This window comes from Manis javanica, chromosome 3 (assembly GCF_040802235.1).
Source record: "Manis javanica isolate MJ-LG chromosome 3, MJ_LKY, whole genome shotgun sequence".
Lineage (NCBI taxonomy): Eukaryota > Metazoa > Chordata > Mammalia > Pholidota > Manidae > Manis > Manis javanica.
Genome location: NC_133158.1, coordinates 36832224 through 36846564, shown reverse-complemented (window position 1 = coordinate 36846564; position 14341 = coordinate 36832224). Strand labels below are relative to the sequence as shown.

General features: G+C 43.9%; 1 protein-coding gene across 1 annotated transcript in view; it reads right to left on the bottom strand.

Annotated features, from left to right (window-relative positions):
* Nucleotides 1-11433, bottom strand: part of RUVBL1 (RuvB like AAA ATPase 1) — a 37379-nt gene extending 25946 nt beyond the window's left edge. The window contains exons 1-3 of the mRNA XM_017678317.3: nt 11190-11433; nt 7608-7694; nt 1241-1373 (exon numbers count right to left, since the gene is read on the bottom strand). Of these exons, the coding sequence (XP_017533806.1) occupies nt 1241-1373; nt 7608-7694; nt 11190-11330 (361 nt within the window). The 5' untranslated portion in view covers nt 11331-11433. The remainder of the gene's footprint in view (nt 1-1240; nt 1374-7607; nt 7695-11189) is intronic.
* Nucleotides 11434-14341: the final 2908 nt, after the last annotated feature.

Genomic DNA, 14341 nt, shown 5'->3' with positions numbered 1-14341 from the left:
AGCTCTACCATTCAACTAGATCCAGAATTCAACTGCTTCCTTCTCACCTCTATTGCCACCTTGGCCCAGGCCCCAGTCTTACTCGTGGTCTTCCTGCCTGTACCCCCCCTTCTCAGCCTTCCACTGACACCCAGCAAAATCCAAAGCCCTCACCATAGCCTGAGGCCCTGCAAAGCCTTTCCTCTAACCCTGCATGGCCTTCCCTAACCTAGACTTTAGCAGTCTAGAGGCAAGAATTTGGGACTAGATGAATCCATTCTCTTTTAAACTTTTGTAGTTTCCTAGAAGTTTTCTAGTAAATTTCTTTCTGAGGAATACTTAGTTGTTTTGACCACAAAGCTGTTAGAAAACGGTGTGGGCACTCTGACAAATGACTCAGCAATTCCATCCCATCAAGAGACTCACATGTGCCCAGACTCATCAAGGATTTGTTAAAATCTTAAAAGGAATAAGCTATTTCTGCAAGTACATGTGAGGGACACAGGGATTCTCCCAGAGCCCCGCTGGCAGAATGGGGCCAGGAGACTGCCCCGGAAGTCCAGGCTGGCAAGAGGTGAGAAGGAGGGAGGCCATTTTCTCCTCCAGTAAATCTTCAGAGTGTAGGCTCCAGACTCAGGCAGATGCAGGTTCAAACCAGAGCTCTGCTGCTTACTACCTGGCACAGTAGACAAGTTATTTAACTTTCTGAGCCTGTTTCCTCAGATGCAAAAATGAAGACTGAGCCCTTCCTCTTGGGGGATGATTAAGGTTATAATCAATGTAGGGCCTGTCTGTGAGTTAGACACACAGCACACGAGCTCTCAGTGTGGCAGCTCCAGGCCCTGCAAGCCTCACAGCCTGTGAGGCCCCACATGGTGCCCTCACTCCCCCACAGGCTATGTTCTTCTGGTGCAACATCCAGGACCCAAGGGCATTCTGGCTTTAGTCCAGAACATTTCCAGTGGACAATCATGTCTAAAGCATAATAAGGTTTCCAGGAAGCCAACTTGTTTTTAAGAAGTCACTCTATGGCCCCACCTGCTTTGTCAGGCAACAAATCCCAGCACCTAGGGCTCACATCTGCTGATTGCTAAAGCACTTCTGTTAGAAAAGCTGTTTTAGTTTTGTTTGCAAAGATAACGCTGATGGTGCCAAAAGAAAAACAGCAGCGCAACAAATGTGAGTCATAAAGGCACTTCACACCGGAGGCTTCATGTGCTGGGCAAGTGAGAACAGCCCCTCCCCTGAATGTGACACTCACCAATGGCCCTGCGGAAGTTCTCCATCAGCACTTCTGTCTTCTTGATCTCTGTAGAGTAAACTTCACTCCCCACCATTGGGCAGAAAGGGACCTTACTGCCCAGCTCTTGAGCAATGGCCAGGGCTAGAGCTGTCTACAGAAAACAAAGGAAAGACACTTGTTTTACATTCTGGAAAACATGATCATTCAGAAACATATGCTAGAAAAAAAATAACTAATCAGGAATAACTGAAAATCTAGTCCTTTTAGATTTAACATCATCTGGCACATTTCACACAGTAAATGTTTGATGGCTTTTGTAGGCAGTCAATTTATAACCTAAGTGGCATCTTTGCTCATCCCTAAATACAAATCATTGTTCACAGAGACTTAGCAGGCAGGCCTGATTCTAGGGGCTGCACAAGAGCCTCCCACTCCCCCTGTACCGTGGACACTATTTTCCCCACTTAGCAGAGGAGGAAACTGGGACACAGTGAGACTAAATAGCACATACCCGGTACACCAATCTAGAAAATGGCAGAGTGGGGACTTACACTCTGGCAGCAAGGTTCCAGAGTTCATGTTCCCACCACAATTCAGAGTCTTCCAAAACTCTTCCTTCAGTATCAAAACAGGGTCCTGACCTAACTGCTCAGAACACCTCCGCTGGGTCTTTGAGCTACTGCCTTCTGGTTTTACAGATACAAAAGACACTAGTCTACAACCCAGTAGAAATCAGTAGTTAAAGAATGAATTACATGATGTCCACTTTATAATAAGTGGCCCACGAACAGTGCAGGATGATATGTGAGCTAGGATTCTGAAGACATGAGCAGTTGTGGCCTAGTAAACTATAAACTGATTTTTGGAAGGGTAACTACAGTTGGCAGATGCTAAACAGAAGCAGACTTAAGAGATATATGGTCAAACATCAAGTATGTAAAGCCAGTGCTTTAAAGCTGATGCAGGCCTGGAAATGCCATGGCCTTTAAAGCCGTTTTCATCTCTCCTCAACTTTGAAACACAAGCCCTGAGTAAGGTCAGTTCCCAGAGCGTATGGACTAAGGAAGCAAACAAGCTCAATACAGAATGATGACAAAGTGCATCTCTGAGACAGTGTCTGAAACTGGCCCAGGAGAGGTTCCTCTTGGACTTTCTTTCCAGAACCGTTCTGGTGGTATTTCTGAGGCAGAAAAACTGCTACAGGATCAGCTGTGCACTACAAAAACACTGACCCAAGGGGAGACATGGGGCTCTAGCCTGGGTTCTGCCACTACTTTTCAGTTGAGCTTGGGCACGTAGCAAATTGCTGGTGCTCCGTTTCCTCATCTCTCAGAGGACCGTCCTGGGTTTAGATCACACACGGCAAACTGACTGCCCACAGACTGGTCTGTCTTGCCCCGCACAGTCTCAGGTGTTTTTAAACCCAGTTTGTTGCCTATTTTTGAATACTGGAAAATTTCACATAAAAAATCGAGCTATTTAGCTCCTTCTGAGAAACTGGAAGGTGTGGCCACAAAGGCCCCCATCCCCCCACAGCAGTGCCTGGCGTGGACCTCTGGAACACTGCCCCCTTAGTGAGGTGGGCCACTCCGACCCACCACAGCCGCACTGCTCCCTCAGGCCTGTGCCCAGGCGCCTCACCCATCCCCACTGCCCATCTGAATCACTCCTGAATTTGTGACCCTGGTTACTCTCTGGGGTTCTAACAGCGAAGAAAAGAGTCTCTGGAGCATGACGGAGCACAGTGAGAGAAGTGTACCCTAACATCAGGCCTCTCAGGAGCCGCAGGTTGATCACACCCCCTTCCACCCAATACCCCACCCTCCCAGACCCTCCTCTTTCTCATCCAGGTGTCCAGAGGCCCCAATCCCCCACCCTCAGTTGAGAACTTCAAAAAGAGTGACTGTATCTGATTCAGTGGCATCCCCCGGCCTTCACCGAATACAGAAGGGATGATTAATAGACTTCTATTAAAATATGATGACTACGTGGTTAGGAAAAGCTTCTGGTGTGTTTAGTTTCCTCCAGTTAAAGGCTCTCAGAAGGAAGGTATACAATAGAGCTACTGCATCCACACCTACTATATAGGGCTAGGTCTCCTGCATGACAGATCTCACGGGATCCTCCCAGACAGCCTCTGAACAGGGTGGATTTTATGGATTTAGAAACTCAAACTCAGAAGTTACCAACTCACCCAAGGTCACTTTGCAAGCAGCAAAGCCAGGAGGCAAATCCCACTCTCCAACATCATTTCTTTGTGGCCCACCTGCCCCATCCAAGTGGCAAGCAGCACACAAAAGAGAGGTTGTTGCCCAGAGAAGACTTAAGAAATCTACTTTATTTTCAATCTCACCTGAACATCTTTTTCTAAAACACAAACACAAAGCGCCATTACTAACTATGCGAGGTCCTGAAGAGTAGAACATAAATAAGCATCTTTAAAATAAGCACCGATTCTTACCTGTGCTGTCTAAGTTTCAGGGCCCATCATCACATTATAAAGCAGGGGATCTACCCCACCTTCATACACATCAAAAGGGAACAGACAAATCTCTAAGTACCAAGAACGTCTCGTATTTCCTGGGAGGAAAATGGTACACTATACAAAAGGAATGATGAACTTAGGCTTCTAGAGCCACTGAAAATCCAAATAAATAATAATAATAAATCCAGGGTAGTACCCTAGCATTGTCGTGAAATTTGGATGGTGTTGGAATGACCCAGAAACCCCAGCAAGGCACAGTATTAAGACAGAAGCCCCTGAATAAGGAGCCTTGAAGAGCCAACAGCAGCAGAAAAGATAAGCCACAAACAATCTCCGAGGTACAGGTGGAAACGTGTCAGTCTTGCCTCAAGTGCTTTGTGACAGGCGCCTTGCCCATCTCGACTGCTATATAGAATCCCAAAGCTATAGAGTCTTTACACAACCTGATGGCCAAAAACCCCAAACCACAAAATTCACACCAAGTGCCCCGGCTTGGCAGCAGACAAGGGCCCCTCCCAAGTTCTCTCAGGAATTATGCGGCACTAACTTTAGATCAGAGAACACTCAAGATTTGACCAGCCAAATACAAGTTCACAAGCAGATACAGAATACAGAAAAATGAAGAAACTGTTTCATGAACAAGGAGCAAGAGGCTATCAAAAACAGTCTGATTTTGAAGGGAAAAAAAAACCGAACTTTGGAGGGGTGCTCCCTCTTTACAAAAAAAAACAAACAAACAAAAAGCAAGCTACTGTATGGAGGAGAAGGAGAGATGGAGAAAATCACCATTTTGCAACCACAAGCTAATAACGGGTAAAGCAGTGACCACCACAGAGAGCTACACACCCAGACGGCCAACGGACACCCACAGCCTCTCATGGTGTCACTCCAGAGGACTTGTTAGCCACTAAGGGGGCCAGGGCCTTCATGGTGGAACTTGGCGCCAGCCTCCTGTTGTGACGCAAGGGAGGGACACATCACCTGCATGGGGTTCTGCCAAAGCATTTGCCATTTCATACAGAAACAATCAGAGAACTGTGGTGGGGCAGCTACAGGACCTGTTCTACAACATAACTGTCCTGCTCTCTTCAAAAATATCAATGCCATAAAAGAAAACAAAATAAAATGGTGTTTTATATTAAACAGAGACTAAAGAGACCTAACAGTGAAAGCAATGTGGGATCTTTGATTATATTCTGATCCAAAAGTATTAAAAAGAAACAGCCAAAAACTGCAGCAATCTCATAAATGTTAATATAAACCAGACATTAGCTAATACTGTAGCAACATTACATTTCTTCAGTGTGATGACGGTATCCTGGTAATGCAGGAGAATGTCCTTGCACTTACGTTGAAATGGTTCAGAAATACGATAGGGAAAAAGCAAATGCCACAAAATATTTATCATCATTTAGTTTTTATGTGTAGGTACAGAGGGGACCATTGTATGTTCTTTCAATTCTTTTGCAGGTTTCAATTTTTCAAAATGAGAAAGAGAAAAATATTCAAAGGAGTGGATTAAACAGCAGCTTAGTCATAGCTTACAAAACAACGGGACTGGAACGGAGGTCTAAAGAAATTACCCAGCATGCAGCAGAGTCAAAAAGACGGACAATATGAAAAAGGTTGAAAAACAGACAGAATGAGAAGCACTAGCCCAGGGCTTCCTGATCTTCCCACTACTGCCATTTTGGGTTTGTCTTAGTCCTTGTTGGGTGGAAGGCCCTGTGCACTTCAAGATGCTTAGTTGCACCTGTGGCGCTAGCCCACCAGATGCCAGGAGCATTCCCCATCCAACCAAGTGGTGACAACCCAACAGATCTCTAGACATTGCCAAATGTCCCCTGGGGAAAAAAATTGCCCCAGGTTGAGAACCCCTGCAGGCAAAGCTCATCTAACTGCAGTTCTAGAAGGAGAGGACAAAGAAAATAGGGAAAAGCAATGTCTAAGAGATAAAGACTGATGAGTTGCCAGAACTAATTAGAGATGGTAACAATTTGATTCAGGAAGCACAATTAATATTAGGCAAGATAAACAAAAATAAAGCCACTCTTAGTATAACAATGAAGCAAAACTGAAGGAACAAAATAGCAGCAGACTCAGAGACTCCAAGAATGAACTAGTGGTTACCAAAGGAGAGGGGTGTGGGAGGGTGGGTGGGGAGGGAGGGAGAAGGGGACTGAGGGGTATTATGTTTAGTACACATGGTGTGGGGGATCACGGGGAGAACAGTGTAGCACAGAGAAGGCACATAGTGGATCTCTGGCATTTTGCAGCACTGATGGACAGTGACTGCATTGGGATATGGGTGGGGACTTGATAATATGGGTAAATGTAGTAACCACATTGTTTTTCATGTGAAACCTTCATAAGAGTGTATATCAATCATACCTTAAAAAAAAGTCAGAAGGAGTCATGTACTAATAAAATACTACATGAAATAAATAAATAAATAAAGCCACTCTTTGACATACCAGAGTATAACAACAAAACCAAAAATATGTCAAAAACATCCAAAAAGGAATGACAAATCCTCAAAATTAGACTTCTCAAAAGCAAAAATGGAAGTCAGCAGGTCACAAATATCAAGAGAAATGGTACTGAGAGAAAATAGCTGCTAACTGAATAATATACCCAACATAATTATCTTTCAAAAGAAGGCCACATAATACAAACCTGACTTCACCACCAACAAACTTAGCAGGAACTTCTAAATGATGTACTTTAAGAAGAATAATAATGGAGAGACGGTGAGGTTCTAAGATACAAGCAAGTAAATGGTCAACACACTGGACACGTTAATGTTGCCTGCAGAGAGGTAATTAAAGCTCATGTTTATAATGCACTTTAAAATTTAAAAAACTTTTTCACACATATAGCTCTTCTTTCTCTACTGTAAGACACCAATATAAATCATCAAAGAAGAAAAGGCAAAAATAGATACACCATCAATTTAATTATATGGCTTCAAAATGATAAGGTCATTATCTTACAACTGCCCGGTTTGATAAGAGCCTGGAATAGCCTCCACAACAGCTAAGGGACTGTCTCAGGCCTCACAGCAAGTCAGCACCAAGCTGGAATTTAAAGCTTATGTCTGTAAAAACACAAAGCGAAGCTCCCACTTTCCTGTAGGGCTCAGACTGAGGACTCTGGAGCACTTCATATGTCTGGCCAGTCCCCTCACAGACCCCACCAAACCATATACCGTCTCCTCTGCCTGGAAGGCCCTTTCCTTCCCTGCGTAGCTTAATCCTCTCCCAACTCTGCAGGGTGAATGTCAAGTCTCAGCCCCTCCAGCTTTACCACCCGCACTGCCACCTCCTGCTCAAATTCCAGCCACATTCAAGATCAGTCAATTCCATGCAGCTTAGTGTTGAACTGAAGCAGTTTGTGCTGTCATGGTTTCCTCTCTCTGCCCTGGAGAGACTGTAAGCCCCTTGAAGATAAAAATCATGTCTCTAATTCCTTTCTTCTTTTTTTTCCCATCTCTCACACAGCCAGAATAGTGCTGGGTAAAGTTAGCACTCAGAAATACACTGGCTGACTCATTTTCTCTCCTCCTCAAGTAAGATGTCATTCCCACGATTTCATGAAGCCCTAGGCCAACAGAAATGTATTTCCAAAGCAAAGGAGACTTGAAAGGTAAGAACAAATCTGAGAGACAATGAGACCCCTGTGAGGACTGCATTCTCTCCTCTATGGAGGTCAGCCAGGATAATTTGAATTTTAGAAGCTTGGGTTTTAGATACTCAATTGTATTACTGCACATTGGTTTTGAAAACATACATATAACCAATTCAGCTAAACAAAGACTAGTTAAGATGCAAATTCAATTTTGCTTAAATGTTAAGACCATTCTGTTGGGTAGATTTAAAAAATGAGGAAAATGAGGAGTACCTTGCCAGTTCCAGGAGGTCCTGCCAACAAGACGGCTCTTCCAGCCATTTTCTTGCTTTTGATTAATTCTACTATCACACCACATGCCTAGACACCACAATGGAAAGAAAGAATAAATCAGTATTAAAATGTTTCACCAGGGGAAAAAGTCCCATCTCTGGTCCAAACAATTCACATCTACCTTCAGCTAACACTGAGCGCCAGGACCCCCTAGCACTGCTCTCCGCGGTGGAAGCAGGGGAGGGCACTAGGCCAGACCAGACCAGACCAGCCGTGTACTCGCGGAACTTATGTTCTGGTGGAGACAAACACACACAAAAACTGTACAAGGAAAAAGGATACAGTGAGTGGCTAGAGCCAAAGTTACTCTAGGAAGAGTTATCTGGGAAGGCCTGAAGACATGCAAAGCTCTGTGTAACTGGGAATCAGTGTTGCAGTCAAAAAACAGCAAATTCAAAATACTGGAATGAGCCTGGCACATCCAAAAGACAGGAAGGCTGCAGTGCCCAAGTATAATGAACAAGGAGAAGGGGAAGACAAAGTTGAAGAGGCGGCAGGGGCCGGAACTCAGAACAGGATTCTAGAATTGATAGTGAAGAATTCATTTTAATCTATGTGTAATGGGAAGTCACTGAAAAGGTTTTACGCAATGCATCATGACAGTTATTTCTTTTTAAAGTATCTTATTGTGTGGAGAATGGACAGAAGGGGTACAAAGGGGAGCAGTGATTTTTTTTAGCCTGGGGACTAGAGAGGCTCCAGGGGTCCACATAGCTCCTGAAATTAGAAAGGAAATTGGAGACAAAACAGCATGTCTGCTTTCCTATGTGCATTTTTTCCAGGGAAAGGATTCACGGCTTTCATTAGTCCCAACTTAATCCATTAAGGGTCAAGAGTCAGTGACATATACCATACACTGATAACTGGCCATCAATTAACTGTCCCAGAATGCAAAGCAGAGGCTGCAGGTGAGGTTAAAACTGCGGCACCTCAGATTCACTGAATGCCTTTTGCATCCTCAAGATTAAATTACTTATCATTTGTTGGTATATTTCAATTCATTCTACCCTCTGAGTATTACTAAGCTCTTTACAGAGCATATATATATATATATATACATATATATATACATACATATATAGACATATATATACTTAGATATATGTATGTGTTGCATGTCTATATTCGTATATAGAAAAATTCCATAAATGCATTACTGATCTGTATATATTTTAGAGTATTTAACTATAAAGGAATAAGGCCGAGAAAGACACACTTACTGAACACCTATGTCCCAGGACTCCATCATACGAGGTTTCTTACATTGATACCCTAATACATGTCTAAAAGCTGTACTCTCCTGGGCTTAGGGGAGGCCACAGATCTTCTCTTTGGGCAGTGACAACACTGTACCCTACTGACAGGGTCTTGTGAACACATCTTATCTCCTCTACCACTGCTCCCCATGAACCGTGGAGTACTTAGGTCCTACTTAGCTCCTCAAAAACTGTGGATTCAAGGAATGGGTGTAGATGTGCTATATTCAGTTTCTGACTCAGCTGGAAAAGCACAGTGCCCTCACTAGAGCCTAGAAGCCATTCTTCAGATGCTGAATTTCTAAATAGATAATAAAGCCACCATGGTCTTTCCTTAGACCCTGTGATATAATCCTCAGCACTGGAACTCTCTGGGAAACTCAAGAGGCAGAACAGATAGCCTTTCCAAACCTTGGCTATGTACTCTGATTCATACACGAGGACCTCTTCCACTTAATCCCTCAACTTAAGCTCCAACTTCTTGCTAGTGAGATTTATTTTAGTGAATTCTAAAACTTAAAAAGAACTAATGGAGATCACCTAATCTAACTCTCATTTTTCATATGAGGATTTAAGCATCAGAGTCATGCAAAGACCTGGTAGCTGAGGTGGTATGCCTATTAATTCAATAAATAAATACTGAGCCCCTATGAGTCAGGTTCTGGTTATATGGTATTACTGGGTTTTTATCTTCAAGTTCATCCTCGTGCCAAGGCATATAGCACCAGAGTTAAGAGCATAGATTCTGGAGTCAGATAGACTTGGGTTTAAATCCTGCCTCTACCACTACCAGCTGAGTGGCCTTGTACCTACCTACCTACCTAACCTCTGTGAACCACAATTTTCTTATCCGAAAACAGAGTTCATAAGAGTTAGTGGCACACATGCTAACGGGATTAAGGGTAAAGTATACTATTGTCTGCAATTTACTTTGAAATGCAAAAGTGGCTTGGTGGATGGATAAAGGAATAGGTATGTGATTAATCAGCAGACTAAAATGTTAATTGTAGATTTTAGCACACAGATATTCACTATAACAAGTCTTTCAACTTTTTTGTATGTGTGAAAGGTGTCATGGTAAAAGGAGGGCAGTTATTAGGTGAAAACAAGACAGTAGAGAGAAAGCTGCTTCACAGAGTGCTTGACACATAGCACTCAACCAATGTTAGCTGCTTGCAGGATCAGGTCCTCAGTTGAGCAGAAGCTGGAAAAAAACTTCAAAGTCACCTTGATTCTGTTGATATTTCCCCTATGGAAAGATGATGCTCAAAATGGAAAACAGGCTTTTCTTTGGTCCTTTCTATTAGCATAACTAGGCGAGCAGGCAACAGTCCACCTCATATTAAGGGCAAGTTTTTGTAGTTGGTAAGCCACAGCAAGGCCAAGGGGTATGGATCTGATATTAGAGCACAGCAGGCTGAGAGGTGGCTGTATATATCTGAGAGAGAACACTGATTTGGAAGTCGGACACACACACGTGCCCAAATCCCAGCATTGCCGTTAACTAAGCTGAGCGGCAAGTGCATAGGTGAAGTGCCCTCTCCCACCCTCAATTTTTTTATCTGGAAAAAAAAAATACAAAGGGCTTTGAATAGTTTTGTGATTACAATATAGGTGAAAGAACTTGGCATAACTGCCACTTAATAAAAGTGGATTTAATTGGAAGGTCCAAAAGGATGCTGGGAGTGTGGGTAAGCAGACTGCTCCTCTCTGCAACTCGCACTGCCATTCTTCAGCTCCCCGGTCCTGGGAACATAAGTGAGCTTTCTCAAGTTATCACTTTCCCTACTTTAAAACCCCCAGAGCCTACCACTGCGATCACAAAAATCCAAATTCCTTATCATGGCCAGCAAGGCCCTGCAGGAAATGACCCCCACCAAAATATAAAAAATACTGGCTTTTAAACGTTTGTCGTCCGCTCTCCACACTAGAATCTAAGCCCCACGAGAGTAGGAATCCTATCTTCTTCTCCGCTGTATCCCAACATCGCCAGGGGAGCATGGCGCGGAGTTGGGGGGCTCAATCAAGACTTGTCGTCAATGAGGTGAAACAAGTAGTCATCCACCCCGGAAGAGTAGGCGCCTGTTCCCCCGGGACGGCCCCTCTCCCAGTCCAAGGCGCCCGGTTCGCGGCTCCCCAGACCCCACTTTCCCTGACCCGCATAAACTTCGGCGGGACATCCCCACGCGCATCCCGCCCTGAGCCCACCTCAGCCGCCTCTCGGGGCCTGCTCGGCGCCCCCAACTCCCTGGCCCGCCCGCCACACCTCTCGCGCGTTCTCCTGGCCCACGAGCCCCGAGGCCGCCTGCTTGGCCAGGCCGCTCTCGTCCAGCCCCAGCCCCTTCACGTGGCTGTGGGAGGCGATGCGCTGCGTCTTCGTGGTGCTCTTCACCTCCTCAATCTTCATCTTGCAGACGCCGGGAGCCAAAAGCAGCGTGGAAATCCAACAGCTAGCACCCCACGCCCAGCGCCTGGGTTACCATGCGGCAGTTACTAGGGCGGGTTGGCGAGGCCCGCCTTGGTCGGCGTTCCATTGGCGAAGGCGGGAACGCCTCCGCTCTCCATTGGCTTATGGCTACGCCCATCGCGGCAGCCTATAGGGCTCCACCTACCCACTTCCGGTTGTGTCGCCGTGTTGGTTTCCCCCGCAGCCGACGCTTCCTGCCTTCCTGCCCTGTTTCGGAGTCCAGAGCACCCGAGGTAACACGACCTGGTTTTGAGCTGGGGCTGGGTCCCTGCACCGAAGTGGGGACCCAGAGATCCGATCTCAATCCTGCTGCCCTATCCGTTATTGCATTTGAACCTCACACCCTTCTGCGAAGCTCAAGATGTTACCTACGTTTTGGAGATGGAGAAAACAGGTTCAGAGCTTCAGCTTTTGCTTTTGCTTACTAAGCAGTTTCTTACCTCTATGCCTCTGCATCTCCCTTAGTCTCCCTGGGGAGACCCGGCTCAACAAATCTCCCCCACCCGACTCCACTCAGTATCCTCCATGGAACCGTCTTCCTCTGCTTCTCCTCGCCTCCACCCTCTCCATTCCATTAAATTAAGTTGGCTGTGAATGACATTTTATGTTTCCAAAAGTCTACTACCCTGTAAGGTAGTATAATTCCTAGTACAGGTAAAGATGCTGACTAAAAGACGCCCAATAACCTGCCCCAGAACGCAGGGCAAAGAGCAGAATTGGAACTCCAGTTGAGGATTTAGGCTTCACAGCCTGTATAACCCTCATCCCATCCCATGACTACAGATGAGACAATCAGCCAGCCTGTATTTCCATCTATTCTCCTTGATCATTCCCCACAAGATATAAGCATACTCAGTCATTCCCATCTTGCAACACACATCATATCCAATGGTGAAAGACTAAAAGTCTTTTCCCTACCATCAAGAACAAGTCAAGGATGCCTGCTTTCACCCCGTCTATTCAATGTAGTAATTGCCAGAGCAATCCGGCAAGAAAAAATAAAAGGCACCTAAATTGGAAAGAAAAAAGTAAAACCACTTCTACGCTCAGATGACACGATCCTATATATTAAAACACCAAACAATCCATGAAAAGAACTGTTAGAACTAATTCCAGTAGATCTGCAGAATACAAAATCAACATACAAAAATTAGGATATAATCTTTCCCATCTTAAAACACACCGACATTTTTTACAGAAGTAGAAAAACCCACCCTAAAACTCATGAAATCTCAAGGGACTCCAAATAGCCAAACAATCTTGAAGGGAAAAAAAACTGACAGTCTCCTATTTCCTGATTTCAAAACTTACACTATAAATCTGCAGTGTTAAAACAGTAGGCATTGGTATTGACATAAGAATAGACATAGAGACCAATTGAGTAGTATAAAGAGCCCAGAAATAAACCTTCACATACATGATCGAGGTTGCCAAGACTGCTCAATGGGGAAAGGACAAGCTCTTCCAAAAGTATCCTGGGGAAATAGGGTATCTATATGTAAAAGAAAGAAGTTGAACCCTCATCTCATACCATACACAAAACTAAGAATGGATCAAAAACCTGCATTTAAGAGCTAAACCTATAAAACTCTTAGAAAAAAACCTAGGGGAAAATCTCCATAACCTTGGATTTGGCAACAGTTTCTTAAATATGGCATCAAAGACATAGTCAACAAAATTAAAAATAGATAAGTTGGACTTCATTAAATTTAAAAATATTGTGCATCAAAGGACAACACTATCAAGGGAATGAAAAGGCAACTCACAAAATGGAAGAAAATATTTGCAAATCACATACCTGATGAGGGTTTATTATCTAGAATATATATATATATATATTTTAAAAACTCCTACAGCTCAAAACAAAAAAATGAACAGTCCAATTAAAAAATGAGCAAAGGACTTGATAGTCATTTCTCCAGAAAAGATATGTGAATGTGGCCATTGCACATGAAAAGATACTCAACATCATTAGTCATTAGAGAAATGCAAATCAAAACTGCAAGATAATATTTCATACTCACTATGATGGCTATAATTTAAAAAAAATTTTTTTAACAGAAAATAGCAAGTGTTTGCAAGGATGTAAAAATTTGGACCCCTTTTGCGTTACTGCTGGGAATGTATTACAGTATAGCTGCTGGGGAAAGACTTTGTTGCCTCCTCAAAAAGTTAAACACCAATTCACCATATGACCCAGCAATTCCTCTCCTAGTTATGTACTCCAGAGAACCGAAAAGAGGGACTCCAAATGATACTTGTGCACCAGTATTCAAAGCAGCATTATTCACAGTAACTGTGATATTGTGATTTGTAGTAAGAAACATATATTTGGTTTGTTAAACAAGAAATAACAGGCCCAAAATAGAGTCACTTGTATTAAGTCCCACAGCAGCAAACCAAGACTTAATACCTAACATGATTACAGTTTTAGCCTCTCCCAAGAATGTGACCTTTAAACAGTCAATCTGAAATTACCTGGTCAGTACTAGTGAGGTGATCTGCCTGATAGAACTCCTGCCTTTCCCTCAAAGGAAGGTGGCCTTGCCTGAAACAATTCGCTCTTTGCTAGAAATGTCCTTTTTCAACCCCTTTCTTATTCCTATAAAAGCCTTTCATTTTGTACAGCTCCTTGGGGCTCCTTTCTATCTGCTAAGATGGGATGCTACCAATTCATGAATCATTAAATAAAGTCAATTAGATCGTCAAATTTACTCGGTTGAATTTTGTTTCTTAACAGGCCTTCTTCCCTGTTTCTGGCACAAGCTCCTGATGCCTTAGACTTTCCTAAGTGGAAACCGCTGGTTGATGAGTGGCTTTTGGACCACATCTAAGGATGGCACTGTTTGCCAGGAGAACCAAACAGGCCAGTAACGGACCAGAACTTTCTGTCCCGCCCCCAGACCTGAGGGAAGGGAGAGGGGCTGGATGTTGGATCAATTGCCAGTGGT